Source organism: Suricata suricatta, chromosome 12 (genome assembly GCF_006229205.1).
Source record: "Suricata suricatta isolate VVHF042 chromosome 12, meerkat_22Aug2017_6uvM2_HiC, whole genome shotgun sequence".
Lineage (NCBI taxonomy): Eukaryota > Metazoa > Chordata > Mammalia > Carnivora > Herpestidae > Suricata > Suricata suricatta.
Genome location: NC_043711.1, coordinates 14,644,380 through 14,665,151, shown reverse-complemented (window position 1 = coordinate 14,665,151; position 20,772 = coordinate 14,644,380). Strand labels below are relative to the sequence as shown.

Here is a 20,772-nt window from a genome sequence, read left to right as displayed (position 1 = left end):
GCCTCCACAGAGCACGCTGCTCTCGTGACAGGTACCTGTGGATGCTCAGCAGCAGAATCCATTACGTGTTCGAGCTGTCTCATTTTGAAGTTATATTCATTCTTTTTCTGTTCTACTTCCTCTTTCTTCTGGTTTAGCTGGGGAAATTGAACAGATGGAAGACGGCGAGTCAGAACCTCATACGGGGCACATGGTCCGGTTGGAACAGACGAGCTTCCCAAGGTGTGAGGATTCAGACTTCCCCCACGATTTTCTCAGGACTCCACTAATTAACTCGAAAAGCAGGAAGGTATTAAAACTGACCCAAACCACAGCCGTGCTCACAGCCCTCCGCTGTCGCCCCTGCGGCGGCCATTCCCGGCCGTGGACTCTGGTTGCTGCTACAACCCTCCCCTTCCCCTCTCTCCCACAGACTCGCTTACACTTTTTAAAAAACTTTTTAAAAAATATTTTGAGAAAGAGAGAGAGACAGCATGAGTGGAGGAGGGGAAGAGAGAGAGGGAGAGGGAGACTCTCAAGCAGGCTCCACACGCAGCACGGAACCCGATGTGGAGGTCTCACACTTGTGAGATCGTGACCTGAGCCAAAATCAAGAGTTGGACACCTAACTGACGGAGCCACCCAGGCAGCTCCTAAAAACACTTTTTAAAGCCTCACTGGTAATCAAAGGGTCATTTGAGGAAAATAAAATGTAAAACAGCCAAAAAGAGGATAAAAGTCAGCTGTAACCTTGCCCCAGAGGTTGGACTTGCTGGCACATGTCAGGGGGCCGAGGGTGGGCAGAGAGGCGGCCACGAAGTCGGAACACAGGCGAGCAGCCCGCAGCCATCGGGAGCCCGAGGCGCAGCCTGACCCCCGAGCACCCGGCAGCCCACCCCACTGCAGGCAGAGAACGAGCCGCGGCACCGGCCCTCACCTGGCGCTGAAGTTCTTGGATCAGGGCCTCCTTCTTGGTCATCTCCTCCTGGGCAGACTGCAGCAGCTCCGAGTGCTTCTTCGAGGCCTCGGTGAGCTTGTTCAGCTGCTCAGTGGCGTGAGCCAGGTCCTCGCAGAGCATATCCCTCTGTCAGGGGACGAGCCCCACAAAGGAAGATTGCTTTCTTGACTCTATAGTCTACTAAGGATTTGCAGATCACTACTATGTGCAAATTGTGAAAGGTTAAGAAAACTTTAAGAAACTTTCGTTTTTTTTTTGCTTATGTGCTAATCCAGTCCAAAGCAAACCAAGCAGTTAATATTTGTAAGAACAGGTCTAAAGAGAAACATTACAGGAAATTCATGCAGGTATCTCAAGTGGGGTTCAAGTGCATTCCACCCATTTCACCTAACACTGAACATTTCCCCTGACCCCCAGGATCTCAAAGCTGATCACTCTTTCTTTAGGAGGAGACTCCAGACATAGGTCTCTAGCTTACTTACTGTCTGACCAACTGACTCTAGTCCTTGAAACATTGGAAGGTAAATTGCTATAAAGACGGGTACCCCTCAGCCAGCTGGGGAGGGGCTGGGCAGTCACCAGATGGTGATACACTGTCACAGGCCGTCAGAGCTTCAGGGGAGTAGCTTGATGCAAAGTGGCAGAGAGACACAGAAGTCCTGTGGGCTGCATACATAATTCCTGGGCACACAGCATGCAATCCTCTACCAAGTTAGAGCAGACTCTCCTTACTCTAACTTTCCAAATGTGCATGTACATATGTACATATACCTATTAACCATATATATGCTAACATGTACAATACTGCAGAGGTAACAGGTATTTATAATATATATTAATATACGTATCACATACAGTAGTAACGTGTGTACGTGCATATATAAATGATACGATAAAAGTATGTGGGAAAGTGTTGGTGATATGTCAGGCATGCATCCACATGCATACATACTTATGTATCACAAACACGTTTCCATGTATTCACTCTTTTATCATACCAGTTTTCACTGGGTACGCTCAATTTCACCTTATATATGCACCACAATTTAGCCCATCACTGAATGCTTTGGCTGATTTGAAGTTTTCACTATTATATGCATTATATTCTCATACGTAGATTATTTCTTTAGGCTAATTTCTAAAAGTGCAAACTTGAAGCATATGCAAAAAAAAATAAAAATGGAGGCTATGTATTACGAGACCATCTCCCCTAAAGGCTGAACTTAAACTTCACCACAAGTGTGAGTACTCACACTTCTCTGCATATCTTCTTCAAATATTAATATTCACCAGCTATAAGATCAAACGGTAGCTTTGTGCTTAACTTGCATTTGTTTTTTTGCGCTTTCTGGACCACAACATTATTTCTGGAGGGGCTGCTGTGCATGCACCTTCCTGTGTCCATTCTCTACCAGAGTGTGTCTGTCCTTTCTGGAGTCTTCTGACCTACGAGCTCTTCTGTGGATTACAGCAAGGACCCCTTTGTCATGAGTTGTAAACACTTTAGCTAATGAAGCCGGGAGATTAGTGAAAGGGGTGATGTGAAGTGACTGTGGGCTGATTCCCCTCGAATCTAAGATACTTCAATATGCACGGTCACGCATATTTTTTAAGAAAAGAGCAAGAGAGACAAGGAGACAAAGGGAGTAAGGAAGAACTGGCGAGGAACTGTACTGAGCTGCCAACATTCAGCCACTCCCACTCCCACAGCCAGGCTCCCCTTCGCACTTGGGCAACACGCAGCGTGAAACTGAAGGTTTGGTCCCCATTTTATACTCTATACAAGGCCTTAGGGTATGGTTTCTGTGCTACTTTCCATTTCCTTTTTCTTAATGTTTATTTATTTTGAGAGGAGTGGAGGGAAGGGCAGAGAGAGAGGGAGAGAGAGAATCCCAAGCAGGTTCTGCACTGTTAGTGTGGAGCCCAACGTGGGGCTCAACCTTACAAACTGTGAGATGATGACCTGAGCCATGATCAAGAGTCAGATGCTTAACCGACTGAGCCACCCAGGTGCCCCTAAATTGATTTTCTTTTTTTTAATTGAAATATAGTTGACACTGTGTACAAACTTTTCAACTCGCCTCCTAAAAATACTGCCAGCTCCCATGGACTGAGCAACTCACAAGGTGGCAGTTCAGCGTCCTAAGCCCTTTCCGGGTGTCACCTCATTTCATCTTCTCCTCTTACGTCCTAGAGAGCAGTGTTATCTCTGCTCCAAAGACCTGGTGAATGAGGCCGAGGCAAATGTAACTTTCACAGTGTCACACAGCCAGGACTCAGACTCTGAAACAGTCCCATCCCACAGCAGTCTCGCCTCGTGCTCCTGGGGCCCGGGCTGTACTCGTCTGTTTTCGTCTCCTTACACTATAGGTGTGTTAGCTTCAAATCTTTTCTGGGATATAGGAGGCTAGAAATACAGACTACGGGGTAAATCCACCTTGGAGATCTATCCTCAAAGGTTCTAAAGCTCAAAACTAGCGTGTGCACATGTGTTTCACTAACTTTCCCCAGGCTGCTATTTCTCCATTTCAGAGGTACCCAGAACGGTCTTTGGTGGCTGTGGCCAGAGCCCCCAGCACCCACTCCGACTGCTTCCTGCCGCCACGGCACACGTCCTGCGGCTCCCCAGCTGCCAGCTCAACTTCTAAAGCACTGCTCAGTTCTAGCTCGCCCAATACTCCCACTGCCACTTCTGGGCTTTGGTCTTATTGAATCTGGCCTGGACTTGTAGCCTTCACGGCCCTGGTTTCATTAAAGATACAGCCGACACTCCCGGAGACCCTCCGTGCAGACTCCGTCCGTCTCCACCTCAGCCTTCCCACCTCAACCGGGACAGGCTGCGCCAACATGCACAGCGGCTGAACTTCGCTCCCTGGAAGTCTGGCACAGTTACCACCTCCTCCGGGAGCATTCTGCTATCCTCCTGCCACTCACTCCCCTCGTCCTTTTCCTGTGCTCCTGGATCATTCGTTACATCAAGATACATTTAACTCTTAAAGTAGATAGCATATTTTGAGGTAAGTAACAGTGTTTCAATCATTCTTCCAGGCAAGGAGGAATGGTAGGTGGGTTCAATAAATATTTGTTGTTTCTTTCATGGGTAGCATAGTTTAGCAAGAAAACGTTACTTCTAAAGCAACCACAGAGCAGCTGTGTGAGGAAAGGAAAACTAAATGTATACGGGATTTGCCTAAAATATCCCTGGAAGTAGGGTGCATGAGTGGCTCAGTTGGTTAAGCAGCCAACTTCAGCTCAGGTCATAATCTCATGATTCATGAGTTCCAACCCACATCAGGTTCTTTGCTGTGAGCGCAGAGCCTGCTTCAGATCTCTGTCCCGCTCTGTCCTCTTCTCTACCCCTCCCCCACTCATGCTCTCCCTCCATCTCAAAAGTAAAAATAAACATTCATTAAAAAAAAATCTCTGGAAGGATACATGAGGGAATATACTGCTTTATGAAATTTGAATTTTGAGCCTCGTGACAGTACTGTTTGCTTGCTTATTTATTTACTTATCGAGAGAGAGAAAACATGCACACCCGCCCATGGAGGGGAGGGGCAGAGGGAGAGGGAGAGAGAAGCTTAAGCAGGCTCCACACCCAACGCAGAGCCTGACTCAGGGCTCAATCTCACCACCTTGGGATCATGACCTGGGCCAAAATGGAGAGTTGGCCACTCAACTGACTGAGCCGCCCAGGCACCCCAGTACTGCTTAATTTTTAAAAAGATAAATTTACACCACCAACAAAAAATTAAAACCTACGTTAGCTAAAACCTACCTCAGCTAGCTAACCTGTTAACCAGCTCTTTCTGTGCTCCCGGCCGCCACCACTCCACCAAGTAAACACAGTGGCCACTCTGCTCCCCTTTGGGAGGAGGGTCAGTCACAGGAACTTACCAGGTGTCAGCACAAATGAATGCAAATCAATCAATTAGATAAAATAAAACAATTTTAGTGTCATCTATTAATGGTCTATCTACCCTAAGGGAAAATAACTCTAATTATGACTTATCCCTTTTAAAAAAGCTCTCTATTTCTTCATTAATAACCTCCACACACGCATACATATACCAACATCGACAAGGGGAAAAGCAAGAACGAGTCAGGATGTGTTAGCATGTACCTCTATGTCCTCAGAGAGTATTCTCAGTCTAAGGGCTTCTTTCAGATCCAGAATCTCCACTTCCTGTTTCTTAATCAACACTTTGCTCTCTTCCTTGTCAGCCAAAGCAGAGTTGTGTTTGCACTGTGGAAAGAAAGTGGTAAGAGCTGTCTGCTTTCTCGTGTTTATTTCTACGTTAAAATAACAAGAGTGAGTCCGAGCTCCGAGGTGATGAGGAGACTAACACACGCAGTCGAGTGCTTACAGGATGAAGGACTGTCAGAGGCCGTGCATGAGCGGTGACGAGCGCTCAGAAAGTCCCAGAGACACCAGTGAAAAAGCTCTCAGGCTTTCTTATTGCTTTTGGTCATTTCTACCCCCATCGTGGGGCTCAAACTCCTGACCCGGAGACCAAGAGTCGCACGTTCCACCGACAGAACCAGCGGGCGCCCCATCTCATTATCACGCCTTCATCAGGAGACTGCCTTCAGCAACGAATGTGAGAACAGCAACCTCCCTTTGTGGCAGAGGAATGACCAGCGTGGACAAAAACCTTCACCATGACCCGAGGTGAGGAGGAAGCACCAACATTCAACGTAGATATGTGTGAGGTAGAAAGTAGTTACTTGTACCAAATCGTTACTTGAGGAAGCCAGAAAATTCGATAATGGAAAAACTCGCTATACAAGGAATGTCTCTGAACTTAACCAAAATGTGTCATTGTTTTTTCTTAAAGCAACTGAGGGAACACCTCACACCCTTAATTATCACGGACCACAACCGGCCTGCATCTGATCAGCCATTCCCCATCGGTGCACACGGAGCACCGATCCCGGGCCAGGGCGATCGGAGCAGGGCAGCAGCGGGTACCACCTCCCAGAGGTCAGCACATTAAAAGCTGCATAAGTTCTGTAAACCCAGAAACCTGCTGGACTTTGACTAGTATTTCCAAACCTATTTGACCACAGAAATCTTTTTTTCTGGTGGAGCATTTGTTAAACTCTTGAGGAATCTGGGAAGCGTGCTCAACTGTGTTACCTCGTCGGTGACAGAACTTACACTTATGTCCTTCAGTTCTTGCTTCAGGGTGTCTATAGTTTCTGTTTTCTCACACACTGATGTTCTCAGCTCCTGGATCTGGCTCATGAGGTCAGCTACAACTTCCTGACAAGGACAGAAACAATGTCTTCACTCCAGTGACGTTAAGAGATCTTTTTTTTTTTTAAATTTTTATGTTTTTTTCCTTTATTTATTTTTTGAGAGACAGAGTGAGACAGAGCATGAGCAGGGAGGGTCAGAGAGAGGAGACACAGAACCAGAAGCAGGCTCCAGGCTCTGAGCTAGCTGTCAGCACAGGGCCCGACACAGGGCTTGAACCCACCAACCGTGAGATCATGACCTGAGCCAAAGTCAGATGCTTAACTGACTGAGCTACTCAGGCACCCCTAAGAGGAGATCATTTTTAAACAACAGTTTACCTTTCCAAATACAACAGAAGAATTCCATTTTGTTTTACCAAATATGTCACATTACATTATTATCAGTTTGTATTTTAATGGCTTTTACCCTATTTTATTTAATCATTTGCTTTGGTTTTTTTGAATGAATTAGAGGTAGGCATATAAGGAATTTACACCTAATTTTCTACGTGGACATACATATTTCATTTACTATCCTCGATACAGTCAACACACCAGGACTCTGACAATTTGTACCACAGGACTCAGAGTCAATAAGAAAGGCTCACACTCACAGCAGCCTAGTAAAGAGCAGCAGGATGTGTTTTAGAAACATTGCTATCAGGGGGCACCTGGGTGGCTCAGTCGATTAAGCATCCAACTTTTGCTTTCAGCTCATGTCATGATCTTATGGTTACTGGGATCAAGCCTGCTTAAGATTCTCTCTCTCTCTCTCTCTCTCTCTCTCTCTCTCTCTCTCGCTCCCCCCCGCCGCCCCCACCCCAAAACAAAATAATAATAATTACAAAAAAAAATAGAAACAGTGCCATCAGAAGTAATAGAACAGTTTGCTCCTGAAGTTACATGGAGAATTAGTAACAGAAGATCCCCTTCCCTACAACCTTGGAAGAAAAAAACAAGGCCTGAGTGTCCACAGGAGCGCCAGTCGCCAGTCACCCTGCGGGCAGGAGGCTGCAACATTGAGGCCTCACTTGTAAAGAAGATGCAGAGGGATGCAGCTTCAACCTCTACCAACCTTGTCAGCATCTCTAGACTTTTCCAGAGAATGGATTACTTTTTCAGTCGCATATAAACTCTCTTCCAGTTTTTGTACTTTTGCCATCTATGGGGAAAAGCAAATACTTTTAGAAAAAAAGAATTAAACTCCAGAATCAGCCGCACACACATGCAGGGGGAATAAAGGAGTTGAAATCCCTTCATATTGTACAGCGCTCACTAGGTGACACTTGAAAGGAGAAGCTGGGTTAAAAGACATGGATTTTGTGGGTCTCCGCCAGGGGGCCACCAACAAAGTATGATTATAGCCTTCTAGGAGTCAGAAAAACAAGAGTTCAAAAACAATACCACCAACCAAAAAGCCCATCTTTTTTTTACCACCTATTTTCGATACCTGCGAGCTGGAACCGTGTTAGCGCGCCTCCCCAGACACCGGGGCCGGGCGGTACAGAGCTCAAAGGCGAGAATTAAGAACACAGGTCACTCACCTGCTGCTCGCATTTGGCCATCTCTTTCTGTTTCTCCTGACGCACAACCTCAAGAACTTCTAAGATCTCTCTGGAAGAAAAGAATGATCTTTTTTACTCATGACTTCATCCAATGGAAATAGGAACCGCGTGCATTTGTAGAGAAGAGCTGCAGCGGACAGCTATGGAACTCTGGCACACGCCTGGCATCAGGCCTTGCACTCCAGCAGAAGCCAAGATCTGAACTCGTTTGGAGAACCCATCTTTGTGCTATGAGTGTCTTTTTCACTGAAGCACTCAGGACTTGCTGACATAAGCATGTGTTTATTACCTATCACTCTGCGCTAGCATGGGAAACTCAGAGGGATGGGGTATTTTGTTTGCGGTCTTATCTCTAAATAAATGTTCTAGCATTTACCAGAATAGTGCCTGGCTTGTTGGCTATCACCTAGTGTTTGAACAACTAAATGGTTAACTGTTACCTGGCTAGGATGTATGCCCACTAGATGAAGTCACCTCCGTATCCCCAGGCCTAGAAGAGACGCCAAGTCATACTAAGAACTCTAAAAGTATCTGCTCAGTAAACAAATACAACTTCCTCTCACTAAAGTAATGATCACCTGCTGGCGGAGGCCAAGAGACTGACAGAGATCACCAAGGAAAAGAACTTGGAGAGACAGGCAAGAAAAACAATGCCATTTCATATTAAGGGACCAAGAGAAAAACAGCAGCTAGAAAAATAACAGTAGAGACAGAAATAAAAATCAGTCCCCACCTTCCAGTTATAAAAATACTGAGATTTATTTATAGAAGGACCTGAGTTCTGATCACCATCAATTGTTATGCATTTCAAAAATAGCATAGCTACTTACTGAATTCTGTTGAAAAATTAAGATTTCCTACACAGCCTCTTATACAAAAGAATCTGATATTCATTTGGAATGTTTTTAAAAAGATAACCTTACAGGGTATCAGCAATTAAAAAAAAACAACTCAAGATAAAGAATGTGGTAGTAAATGATATTCTAGTCAACTAATGAAAAAGATAAATAGCACTCACTTAGAACTGTTTTCTTTATCTTCTTCAAATTGTAATAATAATTTGTTATTGCGTTCTTTTTCTGCCTCAAAAAGTTCCACCAAATTCTAAAAGACAATGTTAGATTAGATGTTAAGTAACTGTTACTAGCAATGCGCAGTCAATAAACACACTGAGTACCTTCTAGGCTGCCAGGCACGAGGGGCCAGTACAAGAAGTTAAAAGAGGTCAATAAAGAGGCCCTGCCCTGTGCTCCAGGGAACAATCACATCCAGGACAAATTCATCAATAACCACTAATACCTTTCTTAACTTACATTCAGATCAGATTTCAGAGTTTCATTTTCGTTTTTGCAGTTTTGGAGGTTTTTTGAAAGTTGGTCAATTTCAAACTTCATTACTTCTTGCAAGTTCTCGTAGGCATCCTGTAGGCAGGCTCTGCTCTCGAGAAGTTTTTCCTTCTCTAATCTTTATCAGGAAAACATTTTTACAATGGTCAATACAAACATCAAATGTAGTTCTGGGAGTTCAAGTACCGGCAGTTCCACTGCCCCGTCCATAGACCGTGCCCAACTTACAGAAGCCTTGACCGACATGACGCGCCTCGGGACCGTGTGTGAATGTACAAACATGTAAGACACAATGGACCACAGAACAGTGTGATGGGGCCGGAAAAGACACAGCGGGCATGTTGGCCTGAAGTCATATACCTCCTCCTTCTGCCTCCCGGGGTCCCGACCAGACATGCTGAGCTCATAGGCAATTTTGGGTCATGGATTCGTTTTAGGGGGTTCCAGACCTAACCCTCCCTCACATAAGCTAGGGAATGTCCATTCACTTAGTTTCATTGATACGTCGCCTCTATTCATTTATCACATATTCTCTCAATTCTAGGAAGGTTTTAAGATGGCGAGCATGGCTTTGGTTTGAGCAGGAGAGTAAACTCCCCAGACAGAACCACCTCTTAATTCACAGGATTATTATTTCCTGCTCCTTCGGTTCTCATCCTCTCGTTCCGCTCTGCACCCGCTGTGACGGGCCCAAACATCCAGGGCTCAGCCAAGAACTAGTGAACAACAAACCTGACTCTGTACCATCAAAACAGGTGTCCCAGCTGGTACCCAGGCCATTCGGCAGGGATATATCTGCTTTACTAACTGAAAGCAAAGCAGAAGTGGCACGTTACAAAGTGGTAAGGGGGCGCCTGAGTGGCTCAGTTGGTTAAGTGTCCAACTCTTGATTTCACCTCAGGTCATGATCTCACTATATGTGGGTTTGAGCCCTGTGTTGGTATATGTGCTGCCGAAGCGAGCACTTGAGCCCTTTGTTGGGCTCTGTGCTGAGAGCATGGAGCCTGCTTGGGTTTCTTTTGCCCTCTCTGCCCTTCCCCTGCTGCCAAGTGCTCTCTCTCAAAACAAATAAATAAACTTACAGACAAAACAAAAAATCAAAGTGGAATAAATCAGTTGCTAAAGAGCAATGCAGGGGCGCCTGGGTGGCTCAGTCAGTTAAGCGTCTGGCTTCGGCTCAGGTTATGATCTCATATTCGTGGGTTCGAGCCCCGCGTCGGGCTCTGTGCTGACAGCTACCTCAGAGCCTGGAACCTGCTTCAGATTCTGTGTCTTCCTCTCTCTTTGACCCTTCCCTGCTTGCACTGTCTCTGTCTCTCAAAAATAAATTAAAAAAAAAATTTTTAAACACTAAAAAATTAAAAAAAAAAAAGAGAGAGAGCCACGCAGACAATAGATGTGAGGGAGGGGAGATGTGTGTATTTATGAAACAAAGTGTATACACAAAGCAGACAAAGGATTTGAGGAACACATGGCAGCATTGGGTTACTTCATGCAGGGCCTTTTCCACACCTGGGGAGCCATGGAACATAAGCAGCCCAAAGAGTGATACACTCGGTGTTTAAACCTGAGACACTGAGAAAAATTAAATTCTGTCAAATTTAAAAAGCAAAGAAGTACTCGCTAATGTTAAGACAGAACTTAAGTGCACAGTCTAATATAGTGGATTCTTAATATTTTAGATCTTGCTCAACTGACGAGGAAATTAAAATCCAATGAGATAAGTGGAATGACCTTTCCACAAAGAACCACACAAAGTTAATTTATGACATAACCAAGATTAGAGTCAGTGATTCCGATGTTAAAAACAAATGCCTGGGAAGAAAAAACAACAGTGCACCAGTGATGACAGACAGCGACTGGCCGGAGCCCCGGTGCCGGGGGAACAGCGCAGCGGCGGTGGAGGCTGTGCTGACCGCGCCTGCCCGCCCGTCTCACGGGGAAGGAGTCATTCATGGGGCAGGGATGGGATTGCAGGTGACGCTGAAAGATGGATTTTTGTAAGAAAGCTCTCAATCTTAAGAATGCTAAACTTTTTTTTTTAATGTTTATTTTTGAGACAGAGAGAGACAGAGTGTGAGCAGGGAGGGGCAGAAAGAGAGGGACACACAGGATCCAAAGCAGGCTCCAGGCTCCGAGCTGTCAGCACAGAGCCCGATGTGGGGCCCAAATTCACGAACCACGAGATGGTGTCCTGAGCCGAAGTCAGATGCCCAACCAACCGAGCCACCCAGGTGCCCTTGTGCTAAACAACGTAAAACCACACTGGGCAGGCCCAGCGAAAACATGTCTATGGACGGATTTGGCCTGCAGATCTCAAGTTTTCTTTCTCTATCTTAATTCCTTGCGCAGAAAACACATAAAAACTGCAGCAGATTTAAACCTTTGGAACGTCTTATCATGTTGACAGTATCACATGCCAAATGTCCATTATTAAATTATTGCCATGGACCCATGAGATGGCATCCAAAACACAAAATGGTTTTATAAAAGGTTGAAATTGGCAAAGGAAAGAGTGGTAAAAACAAACCACTTACATGTCATTCCTTTGTTTCAAGATTACCAGCACTGCCTCCCGCCAGCCTCTGACAGGTTACTGGGACAAAGGTGACAACCAGTGATTTGTTGTCCCTTGTACTGTCCCTTCTTCTAATAAGAGCACCCCTCTTCCTCTGGAAATGGTGCATCCCCGATTTTGGGCCGATACCACCACAAACTCCTGGTAAGTGGCTGGACCGCAGGTAAGCAAAGGACTCCAGCAAAACCAATTCAGATTTTCCCGGGGATTGCTACATGGCTCCCGGACAGAGGATTTCATCACAGGCGGCATTAAGCTAAGAGCACAGGGAGCGGTCTGAGGCAATCTGTTTCCTGTCACATGGAGGAAGGCTCTCAATAGTAGGACTGAGTAAGGGCAACACACTGAGGGAAGCAGAGCAAGGACTGAGAGACAGAGACAGAGACAGAGAAATGTGCACTGACAGTATCTTCTGAGACTCGATCTAGTTTGCCCTGAAACCCAAATCACCTCTAGGCTTCCTGGATATTGTGAACCAGTGATTTACCTTTTTGTTTAGCTAGTCTGACTTGGGCTTATGGCACTTGCCCGGCGAGCAGTCCTGGGCTGCAGGCCAAGCAGGCAACTGGACACCCGAACAGCAGGACTCTACCTGACGCTATCCAGTTGGAGCTGCGTGTGCGTGTGGCGATCAGAAAGGCTACTCAGCTCTTTCTCCTGACTCTCTCTGAACGAACTATACTCCAGTTTCACCGAAGACAGCTCCTTGTCCGCAGAATGAAGAACTACACGCAGGTCATGCACCTCACTTTTCAAAACTAAAAAACAAAACAAAATAAATTCTCAACAGGTTTCTTTATATACATATATACATACATACATACATACATGTGTATACATATATGTATATATTTTTTACAAAGTAGACGAAGAAGTTGTATGGATATTTTCACACAAACAGGAAAAACAAGCTGGAGAGACCAATTTTAAGTTAAGATGTTGAACAACCAAGTGGTAGGTACCTAGGAGCACAGAGGTTTCTATTTTATTCTTCCTTATTTATGATTTTTGATGTATTTCTATGAAAAAAGAAAAGGGTTAACATCTGTCCCTGATCTGCAGGTCACTGGACGGTTCCACATTCTTCCTGTGGCATGTATATGACACTTTTTAATATAACAGGACAAAAAAACAACAGGTATAATATATTTTAAGTGACCTAATCTTACTTATTGAAAACTCCTTGGCAATACACCAGAATATTCCAAAATGGGTTAAACACTCCAATTGGAGGTAACATCAGTTAACTCTTTAGATTAAAGAAAACAGAATGGCTGTCTTTTGTTTTAGCTTTATTACAAACTGCTGCAGACACTTTGATGAAAGGAGAAATTAGCTGGAAAAAATTGGGAATCAAATGATACTCCCACCTGTATGGATATGTACAAACACATAGTTGTTATTTTGTCACTGTCAAAACATTATTCATCTTATGATTTCAAGACACTTCATTTTTTTAATGTTTTTATTTATATTTGAGAGACAGAGAGTGCAAGCAGGGGAGGGTCAGAGAGAGAGGGAGACACAGAATCAGAAGCAGGCTCCAGGCTCTGAGCTGTCAGCACAGAGCCCGACACGGGGATCAAACCCACAAACCGTGAGATTATGACCCAAGCCAAAGCCGGACGCTCAACTGACTGAGCCACCCAGGCGCCCCAAGACACGTCATTTTCAAAGCAGTATTAAAACTTTCAGCAACCAGTTCAACCACTTGTTTGTGACCTGTCCCGGAGCAAAGTACCCTTTCTGACATGGGACTATTAACCACTGCCATGCAGATTCAAGTCTGGTCATCTAATTAAAAACAAAACAAAACAACACAACACAACACAACCAAAAACACAGGGGCAAGATTTACCCATAAAAGTCAAAGGAGACTGAGGTACGGTACTGAGATTACAAAGCTTCCAGCTGTTTGAACTTACAGTCATTCTTAGTTTGAGTGTCCCGAAGCTGCTTTTCAAGGTCATTCAATTGTGCGAGATGCTCTTGCTGCTGTCTGGTCCAATCAGTTCTTTCTGATGAGAAACGCTTTGAGGAAAAGAGAAATTTACTGAAAAAAAGGAATACTGGCATGTTAAGATACTCTCCAAATCATTACCTTGTTTCTGTTTTAAAGATCTAGCTTCTGGGGCACCTGGGCGGCTCAGTCACTTAAGCGTCTGACTTCGGCTCAGGTCATGATCTCACAGCTGTTGAGTTCGAGCCCCACATCAGGCTCTGTGCTGACAGCGCAGAGCCTGGAGCCTCCTTCCGATTCTGTGTCTCCCTCTGTCTCTCTCTCTGCCCTTCTCCCACTCGAGCTCTCTCACAAATAAATAAAACATTAAAAAAAAAATCTAGCTTCAGGTCTCTGACAGAAGAAAGCTGGCTGTCCCCAGGAGCTACGGTGAGGAAGACCAGCAAGGGGCAGGACCTCTGCAAGCTCCTGGGCCATCCACCCCGCCTGGTTCCAAACTGACAAAAGGGCCCTATTCGCACTGTCCACCGAGTGAGCCGGAACTGAGCCGAGGCGGTGTGCGTTCATGACGAGAGCAGCATGTGAAGCCACACAATCAAGAATACAACCCAAAGCAGCCTTGGCAAAAGCTTTGCCAGGACCTATTCCTCCTCTGAGGACCTGTTCCGTACGACTCCTGAGGCCCTGGGCGCCTCACCTCCTGCGTTTGTAGAGAATGATGTTCCAGTTTGTCAATGTGCTGCTGAAGCCTCAGGTTTTTATGCTCTTCCTCATCCAACTTGGCTTGAAGGGCACTCATTTGTTCCTGCAACACAAAAACTTCAGTTCTCAAAAATTCTTTTTAATGGAAATTGCAAGCGTTCCACTATATCTTCTACATTAAAATAAGTAAATAAAATTCAAAACCTCACTGGACAAAGAAATCAAAGGCCAGTCTGGAGCCAGAAAACGATTTCCAAAGACTCCACCACTGACTTCAAATGTTTCAGAACGACACGTGTGGTCCATCAAAGTGGTTAATTTGAAATACAAAGGGAAAAAGTGATTAAGTGGAATCAATCCTAGAGCATCTTGAGACTTCTAAGAAGCTTTCCCAAGGCTGCATGGAGTAACTTGACAAGAATGGCCTCCATGCCTTGGAAAGGGCGAACTTTTGGAATTTGAGGGTAGTCTGGCTCAATCTAAGTTTTGTTAGAAGCAGAAAAACTTTTTGAAAAAATAAATCACCGGATTTCGGAGATAAACACACTTCACGTGTTCTTTCAAATACACCAAAAACTGTCTGAAATTTGATCTATAAGATTCTTTCAATTACGTTAATTTTCATTAGCAGATACAGTACTCTGCTATATAAGCCAGTTCTGGAACTTGAAGTGGGGGGTGGAGGGGGGCAAGACTGATCTCTTCACATACGAGAGAGCGAAACCCCGAGGAGACTGGAGAGCGGGACTTGCTACCTACCACAGAGCAAACAAACTGAAGGAGTAAAAACAGGCCGACTTCTACTTTCACACACCCATATTTAACAAGACACAATTTTAATACCACATAGATCTGAACACCACAAATTTCAGAGTTAAGATGGTAGAGGGAGTTTGTTCTCAATGAATGTCTAATTATTTTTTCTAGAACTAAACATTACCTGCACCAGTCTGAGCTCTTCAGAAATGGCCTCAAAAGCCTGTTCATTCATCTCAGGTGGAATTGGCTCATTCAAGATATTATCCTCTAATTTGCTGGGATTCTGAGCGTGCACAGGGTCAAAGCTCCCTGCTTCCGGGCTGAGTTTTGGCACCGGTCGAGACCAGAGTTGATAAGCCTTGGTTGGCGTGGTTATGATCTGCAGGAAGACGTGGTTACAGAGAACACTGGCGCTCGTGAACAACACGGCACAAGCACTGAGTAATCGTGAGCGGAAAGGATACAACTGAAATTCTAACCGTCAAAAGAACAGAGCACCCTTGAGAGGCGGCAGAGGAATGCCCAAGTAGAAACAAATCTATCCATTCAATGAGGTCTCAAGCAAAACTCCCCAAGATCTTTAAAACTGAAACTAGATAAGCCACTTCCAAACTTCATACAAAGAATAACTGTCCAAGGAGAGACAAATGAAAAGAGAACCAATTGGGAAGATTTCCCTGGCCTATATCAAATATACAGAAAAATGCTGAAAGTTCAAATTAGTGAGAAAAACAAGGACTATTAAAAGTTAAATCCGGGGTGTCTGGGTGGCTCAGTCGGTTAAGCGGTGACTTCAGCTCAGGTCATAATCTCATGGTTCATAGGTCTGAGGCCTGCATTGGGCTCTGTGGTGACAGCTCATAGCCTGGAGCCTGCTTCTGATCCTGTGTCTCCCTCCCTTTCTGCCCCTCCCCTGCTCATGCTCTGTCATTCTCTGTCTCTCAACAATAAATAAATGTTAAAAAAATTTTTTTAAAAAGAAGAAAAATGTATTCAGAAAGTGCTCTTATATAATTGAAAACCAACAACAACAACAATAACAACAACAACAAAAGCTCTGAAGTGCTGTGCTACTCTTAGCTAAACTTTTAATCATTTTAATCTTATTTGTGGAGCTATAAATGGAAGAAGTAGGACTAGACTGCCATGCACAGTGCTTCATGCTCTGGAATTCTACCGAGCTAAAGGGCTAGAGACAGACACAGGATTATAAACTATTTGGCAATGTTGTACAAGTATTTTTTAAAATTTTTTTGTTTATTTATTATTGAGACAGAAACAGAGCATGAGTAGAGGAGGGGCAGAGAGAGAGGGAGACACAGAATCTGAAGCAGGCTCCAGGCTCTCAGCTGTCAGCACAGAGCCTGATGTGAGGCTCGAACCCACAAACCGTGAGATCATGACCTGAGCCGAAGTCAGACACTCGCTTAACTGACTGAGCCACCAGGAGCCCTCCAAGTATTTTTCTTAATGCTTATTTATTCATGGGGGGGGGGGGGGGGCATGGGTAGAGAGAGAGGGATAGAGAATCCCAAGTAGGTTCCATGCGGTCAGTGCAGAGCCCAACTTGGGGCTTGATCCCATCAACACGAGCCGAAATCAAGAGTCAAATGCTTAACTGAATGAGCCACCCAGACACCACAGAAATTTTTTTTAAGTGAATTGAAAAAAAAAAGGAAAAATTAAAGATTAAAGGATGGAAACCAAAACCCAAAAAGACTCGGTGACAGTGACTACCTCCAACAGGGTCTTGGTTGGTTGGCAGGAAGGACAGCAGAGAGAGACAGGTCACCCTATATTCTTTGTACCTTTAACAATTCCAGTCATGTGAATTGCCTGTTCAAACGAATGAATAAAATTTCTTTTAAAAAAAGTTTAAGTGACACCAAAAATATCACTTCTAAATAACCAGTAGGGATAACAGCTATTTTTAAGATGTATAATTTTTTTTTTTTTTTTAGCCTTCAGAGAATTTGGTGCAGAAGCTCAATCACTGGCATCAGCATCATCACCTCCTTAATCTTTTGCTCCTCCTCTCCTCATTTTCTCCTTTATGAGGGCCATGGTTGTTGAGCGAAAGAAGCCCTCCTATCATCTCTAGTGTTACCCAGATCCTTTAGGGGTCTTTGTCTTTACGATTTCTATTCTTCTACCACAAGCCGTGGGCACACTGTACATCACAGCAACAGCTGCTGAGACCCACCAGGAGCCAGACACTCCACTATCTCACTTAATGTTCTAAAAAAACCTATAATCAAATTGGTCTCACCCCCAATTTGGAGACCATTCATATGAGGCTTAGAAGTTAGGAAACCCCGGTGTGCCTGCATGGCTCAGTCGGTTGAGCATCCAACTTCAGCTCAGGTCATGATCTCACGGTTCATGAGTTCAAGTCCTGCGTCGGGCTGTATGCTGACAGCCCATAGCCTGGAGCCTGCTTCAGATTGTGTCTCCCTCTCTCTCTTCCCTCTGCCAACTTACACTCTGTCTCTGTTTCTCTCTCAAAAGATAAATAAACATTAAAAATTTTTTTTTAAAAGGAGTTAGGAAAAGCTGCCTAGGGTTAGGACAGATGAAAATATGATCCCAGGTCTGATTTAAAATGCTGCATTCTTTCCCACCACACCCCCACCACTGGAGCTGGATATCAGAACACTAGAACTAGAGTCACCTTGGGGTTAACTGTAAGGGAGTCTAGCGTACCTGGCAACCTTCAGTGCAGATTCTCTCCATTGTTAGCAAAATGAGATCACACTGACTTAAGATCGAGGAATTGCTTTAGATCACCTACCTTAAGCGTTTCAGCATGAATTTTATTCAGCTGAGAAACTTCTTGTCGCTTGCAGGCTTTTGTTGCTTCCAAAAGGTTTTCAAGATTAAAGTTTGCTTTTTGCAAGGACTGAAGCTCTGATTCCAATTCTAGCTGCTTTTTCCTAAGAGATATTTGAAAGTCGAGTATTTTAGGTAATAAGTAATGGCATACATTTGTAAAACCCTTTACACTTTATATTCTCACATAACTTGATTAGTATCTCTAACTCATGGGATGCCTGGGTGGCTCAGCTGGTTGAGCGTCCAACTTCAGCTCAGGTCATGATCTCATGGTCTGTGAGTTTGAGCCCCACATCAGGTTCTGTGCTGACAGCTCAGAGCCTGGAGCTACTTCAGATTCTGTGTCTCCCTCTCTCTGCCTGTCCACTGCTCACAGTCTCTCTCTCTCTCTCAAAAATAAACATTAAAAAAAAATTTTTTTTAATCTCTAACTCAGAAATTCTCAGATCATTACCCTCATTTTCTAGTCAGGGAAAATACGGCATATGAGAATTAACTAGAGTGTAAAGTATTTAACTAGTAAATGATAGAGTTCCAGTTCAAAAGCCCAACTAGTCCATGATGATGATAACACATGACGTTATTTTTAAAATAAACACCTCTTTTATTAGGAAAGGATTAATCTTAGTTATACTATGAATGTGGTTTATCTTTGTTTTTCTTTTACACAAAGAGCACAAAGAATATTAACAAACCTGTAATTTCTAAAAATTCTTTAAAAAAATTTTTTAATGTTTATTTTCTTTTTGAGAAAGACAGAGACAGAGACAGAGCATGAATGGGGGAGGGGCAGAGAGAGAAGGAGACACAGAATCCGAAGTAGACTCCAGGCGCTGAGCCATCGGCACAGAGCCTGATACAGGGCTTGAACTCATGAACTGTGAGATCATGACCTGAGCCGAAGTTGGACACTTAACCAACTGAGCCACTCAGGCGCCCCCAAAGATCCTGGCCTCATTCATTGCAACCCTGATTTAAATTTGGTAACCAGATACAAGTGTACCAGTGAAAACATCTGTACCATCTAGTTCGTTAAGTATATTAATGGAGCTTTTTCTTCATGTCACAAGTTAGTTGATAAATGAGAATTCATATTTAATGTAAAATATTCAATTAAATTATTGATGTTAGGGACGCCTCGGTGGCTCAGTTGGTCAAGCATCTGACTTTGGCTCAGGTCATGATCACGTGGTTCGTGGGTTTGAGCTCCACATCAGGCTCTGGAGTCCACTTCAGATTCTGTGTCTCCTTTATTCTGCCCTCCCTCCTTTGCTCACCCTGTCTCTCTCTCCCCCTCAAAAATAAATAAACATTAAAAAATTTTTAAATTATCAATGTTAAACACTAAAACAACTCAGCACTAAAAGATACTGAAATAAGGAAACATGAATGTGTATTTACACTTTACCTCGTTAGTTCTTTGAATTCTTCATATTCTTGCTTTGAATTATTCAGCTCCGCCTGAATCTGCAGGAGTTGTGTTTTCAACTTCTCCGTGTTCACTAATGAACATGGCTCCTTTGGTGCTTTAGGAGAAAATCCTGGCTGACCTGGCAATGAGGAAACAACTTGGTCTTTGAAGGACAAAAATAACAGAGCACACGTTTTTTTAAAGTTCTCGGCCAGGTATCAATTTTGAAGCAACAAAGGAAAAATGAGAGATGGGTTGGAAAGCGGACCCTAACAAACAAGAGCCTGTAGCTCACCATGGAGACAAAGACATCGCACAGGGTATCAAAGAGCACTGGTTCTTGGGAGGCTGAGAAGCCACAGGATGTAGGGCTGTGTATTTAAGGCAACACATTTTCCATCGGGGAAAGAGCAAGCCATGAAGTACAACACACACAAGGCTGGATGGTGAACCATCAACAGAATACTGCAGGCATTCACGCTGAAGGCTAATGTATTCCGAAAAGGAACCAACCAGCAAAGGCAGCATGTTGAAAGAGCTTGGTACCACCTAACAGGTGGAAAGTATTTTCAGTGATTGGTTAGAAGACTGGGTATGTTGAGGAGGGTTCCGATGAGTTCCACCAAGGGAAAGCATCACGTAAAAGTTACTTAGAGAATGATCTTTGGAAGATGGTGGGATCCAGAATTGACCGTTAGTATCTTTTCAAAGGTATGTAAATCAAGGAATTATTCGAGGTCAAAATGGCGAAAGAAATACAGAGCATTGTAGGGAAACATGGCTAAAATAAAGATCATAAAATGTGATCTTAACTTCGCATCTAAAATCAGTCTCTCTTCAACCCAAATACTGTGAATTTTATTCTTTTATTGAGTCATAACAGAATGGAAGAAGACTTGTAAAATGAAAATTTTAAAAGGGCCCAGGGGCGCCTGGGTGGTTTAGTGCTGACAGCTCAGAGCCTGCAGTCTGCTTCAGATTCTGTCTCTCCCTCTCTCTTAGCCCCTCCCCCACTCACATTCTGTCTCTCTCTCTCAAAAATAAAAAACAAACATTAAAAAAACTTTTTTAAATAAATAAACAAGTTCCATCATGAGTACAGAGTAAGATTATAGTTTTCTTAATTTTAACCTGAAATGACACAAAGGCTGAGACAGAATATGAGAAAAGCCCATGAAAACATTCACTCTAAGAATGGGGCAAACAGCGGGGCGCCTGGGAGGCTCAGTCGGTTAAGCATCTGACTCCTGACTTCAACTCAGGTCTCACAGTCCATGATCTCATGGTTTGTGAGCTTAAGCCCTGAATCGAGCTCCGTGCCACCAACGCAGAGCCTGCTTGGGATTCTCTATCTCCCTCTCTCTCTGCCCCTTCCCTGCTCACATGCCTTCTCTCTCCAAATAAATAAAACTTATGGCACCCATGACTTCAGGTCACAAGC

General features: G+C 44.1%; 1 protein-coding gene across 1 annotated transcript in view; it reads right to left on the bottom strand.

Moving 5' to 3' along the window:
* KIF15 (kinesin family member 15) overlaps nucleotides 1-20,772 on the bottom strand; it is a 64,626-nt gene that overhangs the window by 9,376 nt on the left and 34,478 nt on the right. The window contains exons 14-27 of the mRNA XM_029917862.1: nucleotides 19,329-19,470; nucleotides 17,880-18,021; nucleotides 15,270-15,467; nucleotides 14,325-14,432; nucleotides 13,593-13,698; nucleotides 12,260-12,425; nucleotides 9,057-9,207; nucleotides 8,762-8,847; nucleotides 7,723-7,792; nucleotides 7,254-7,340; nucleotides 6,099-6,203; nucleotides 5,061-5,183; nucleotides 917-1,063; nucleotides 36-137 (exon numbers count right to left, since the gene is read on the bottom strand). Of these exons, the coding sequence (XP_029773722.1) occupies nucleotides 36-137; nucleotides 917-1,063; nucleotides 5,061-5,183; nucleotides 6,099-6,203; nucleotides 7,254-7,340; nucleotides 7,723-7,792; nucleotides 8,762-8,847; nucleotides 9,057-9,207; nucleotides 12,260-12,425; nucleotides 13,593-13,698; nucleotides 14,325-14,432; nucleotides 15,270-15,467; nucleotides 17,880-18,021; nucleotides 19,329-19,470 (1,733 nt within the window). The remainder of the gene's footprint in view (nucleotides 1-35; nucleotides 138-916; nucleotides 1,064-5,060; nucleotides 5,184-6,098; nucleotides 6,204-7,253; nucleotides 7,341-7,722; nucleotides 7,793-8,761; nucleotides 8,848-9,056; nucleotides 9,208-12,259; nucleotides 12,426-13,592; nucleotides 13,699-14,324; nucleotides 14,433-15,269; nucleotides 15,468-17,879; nucleotides 18,022-19,328; nucleotides 19,471-20,772) is intronic.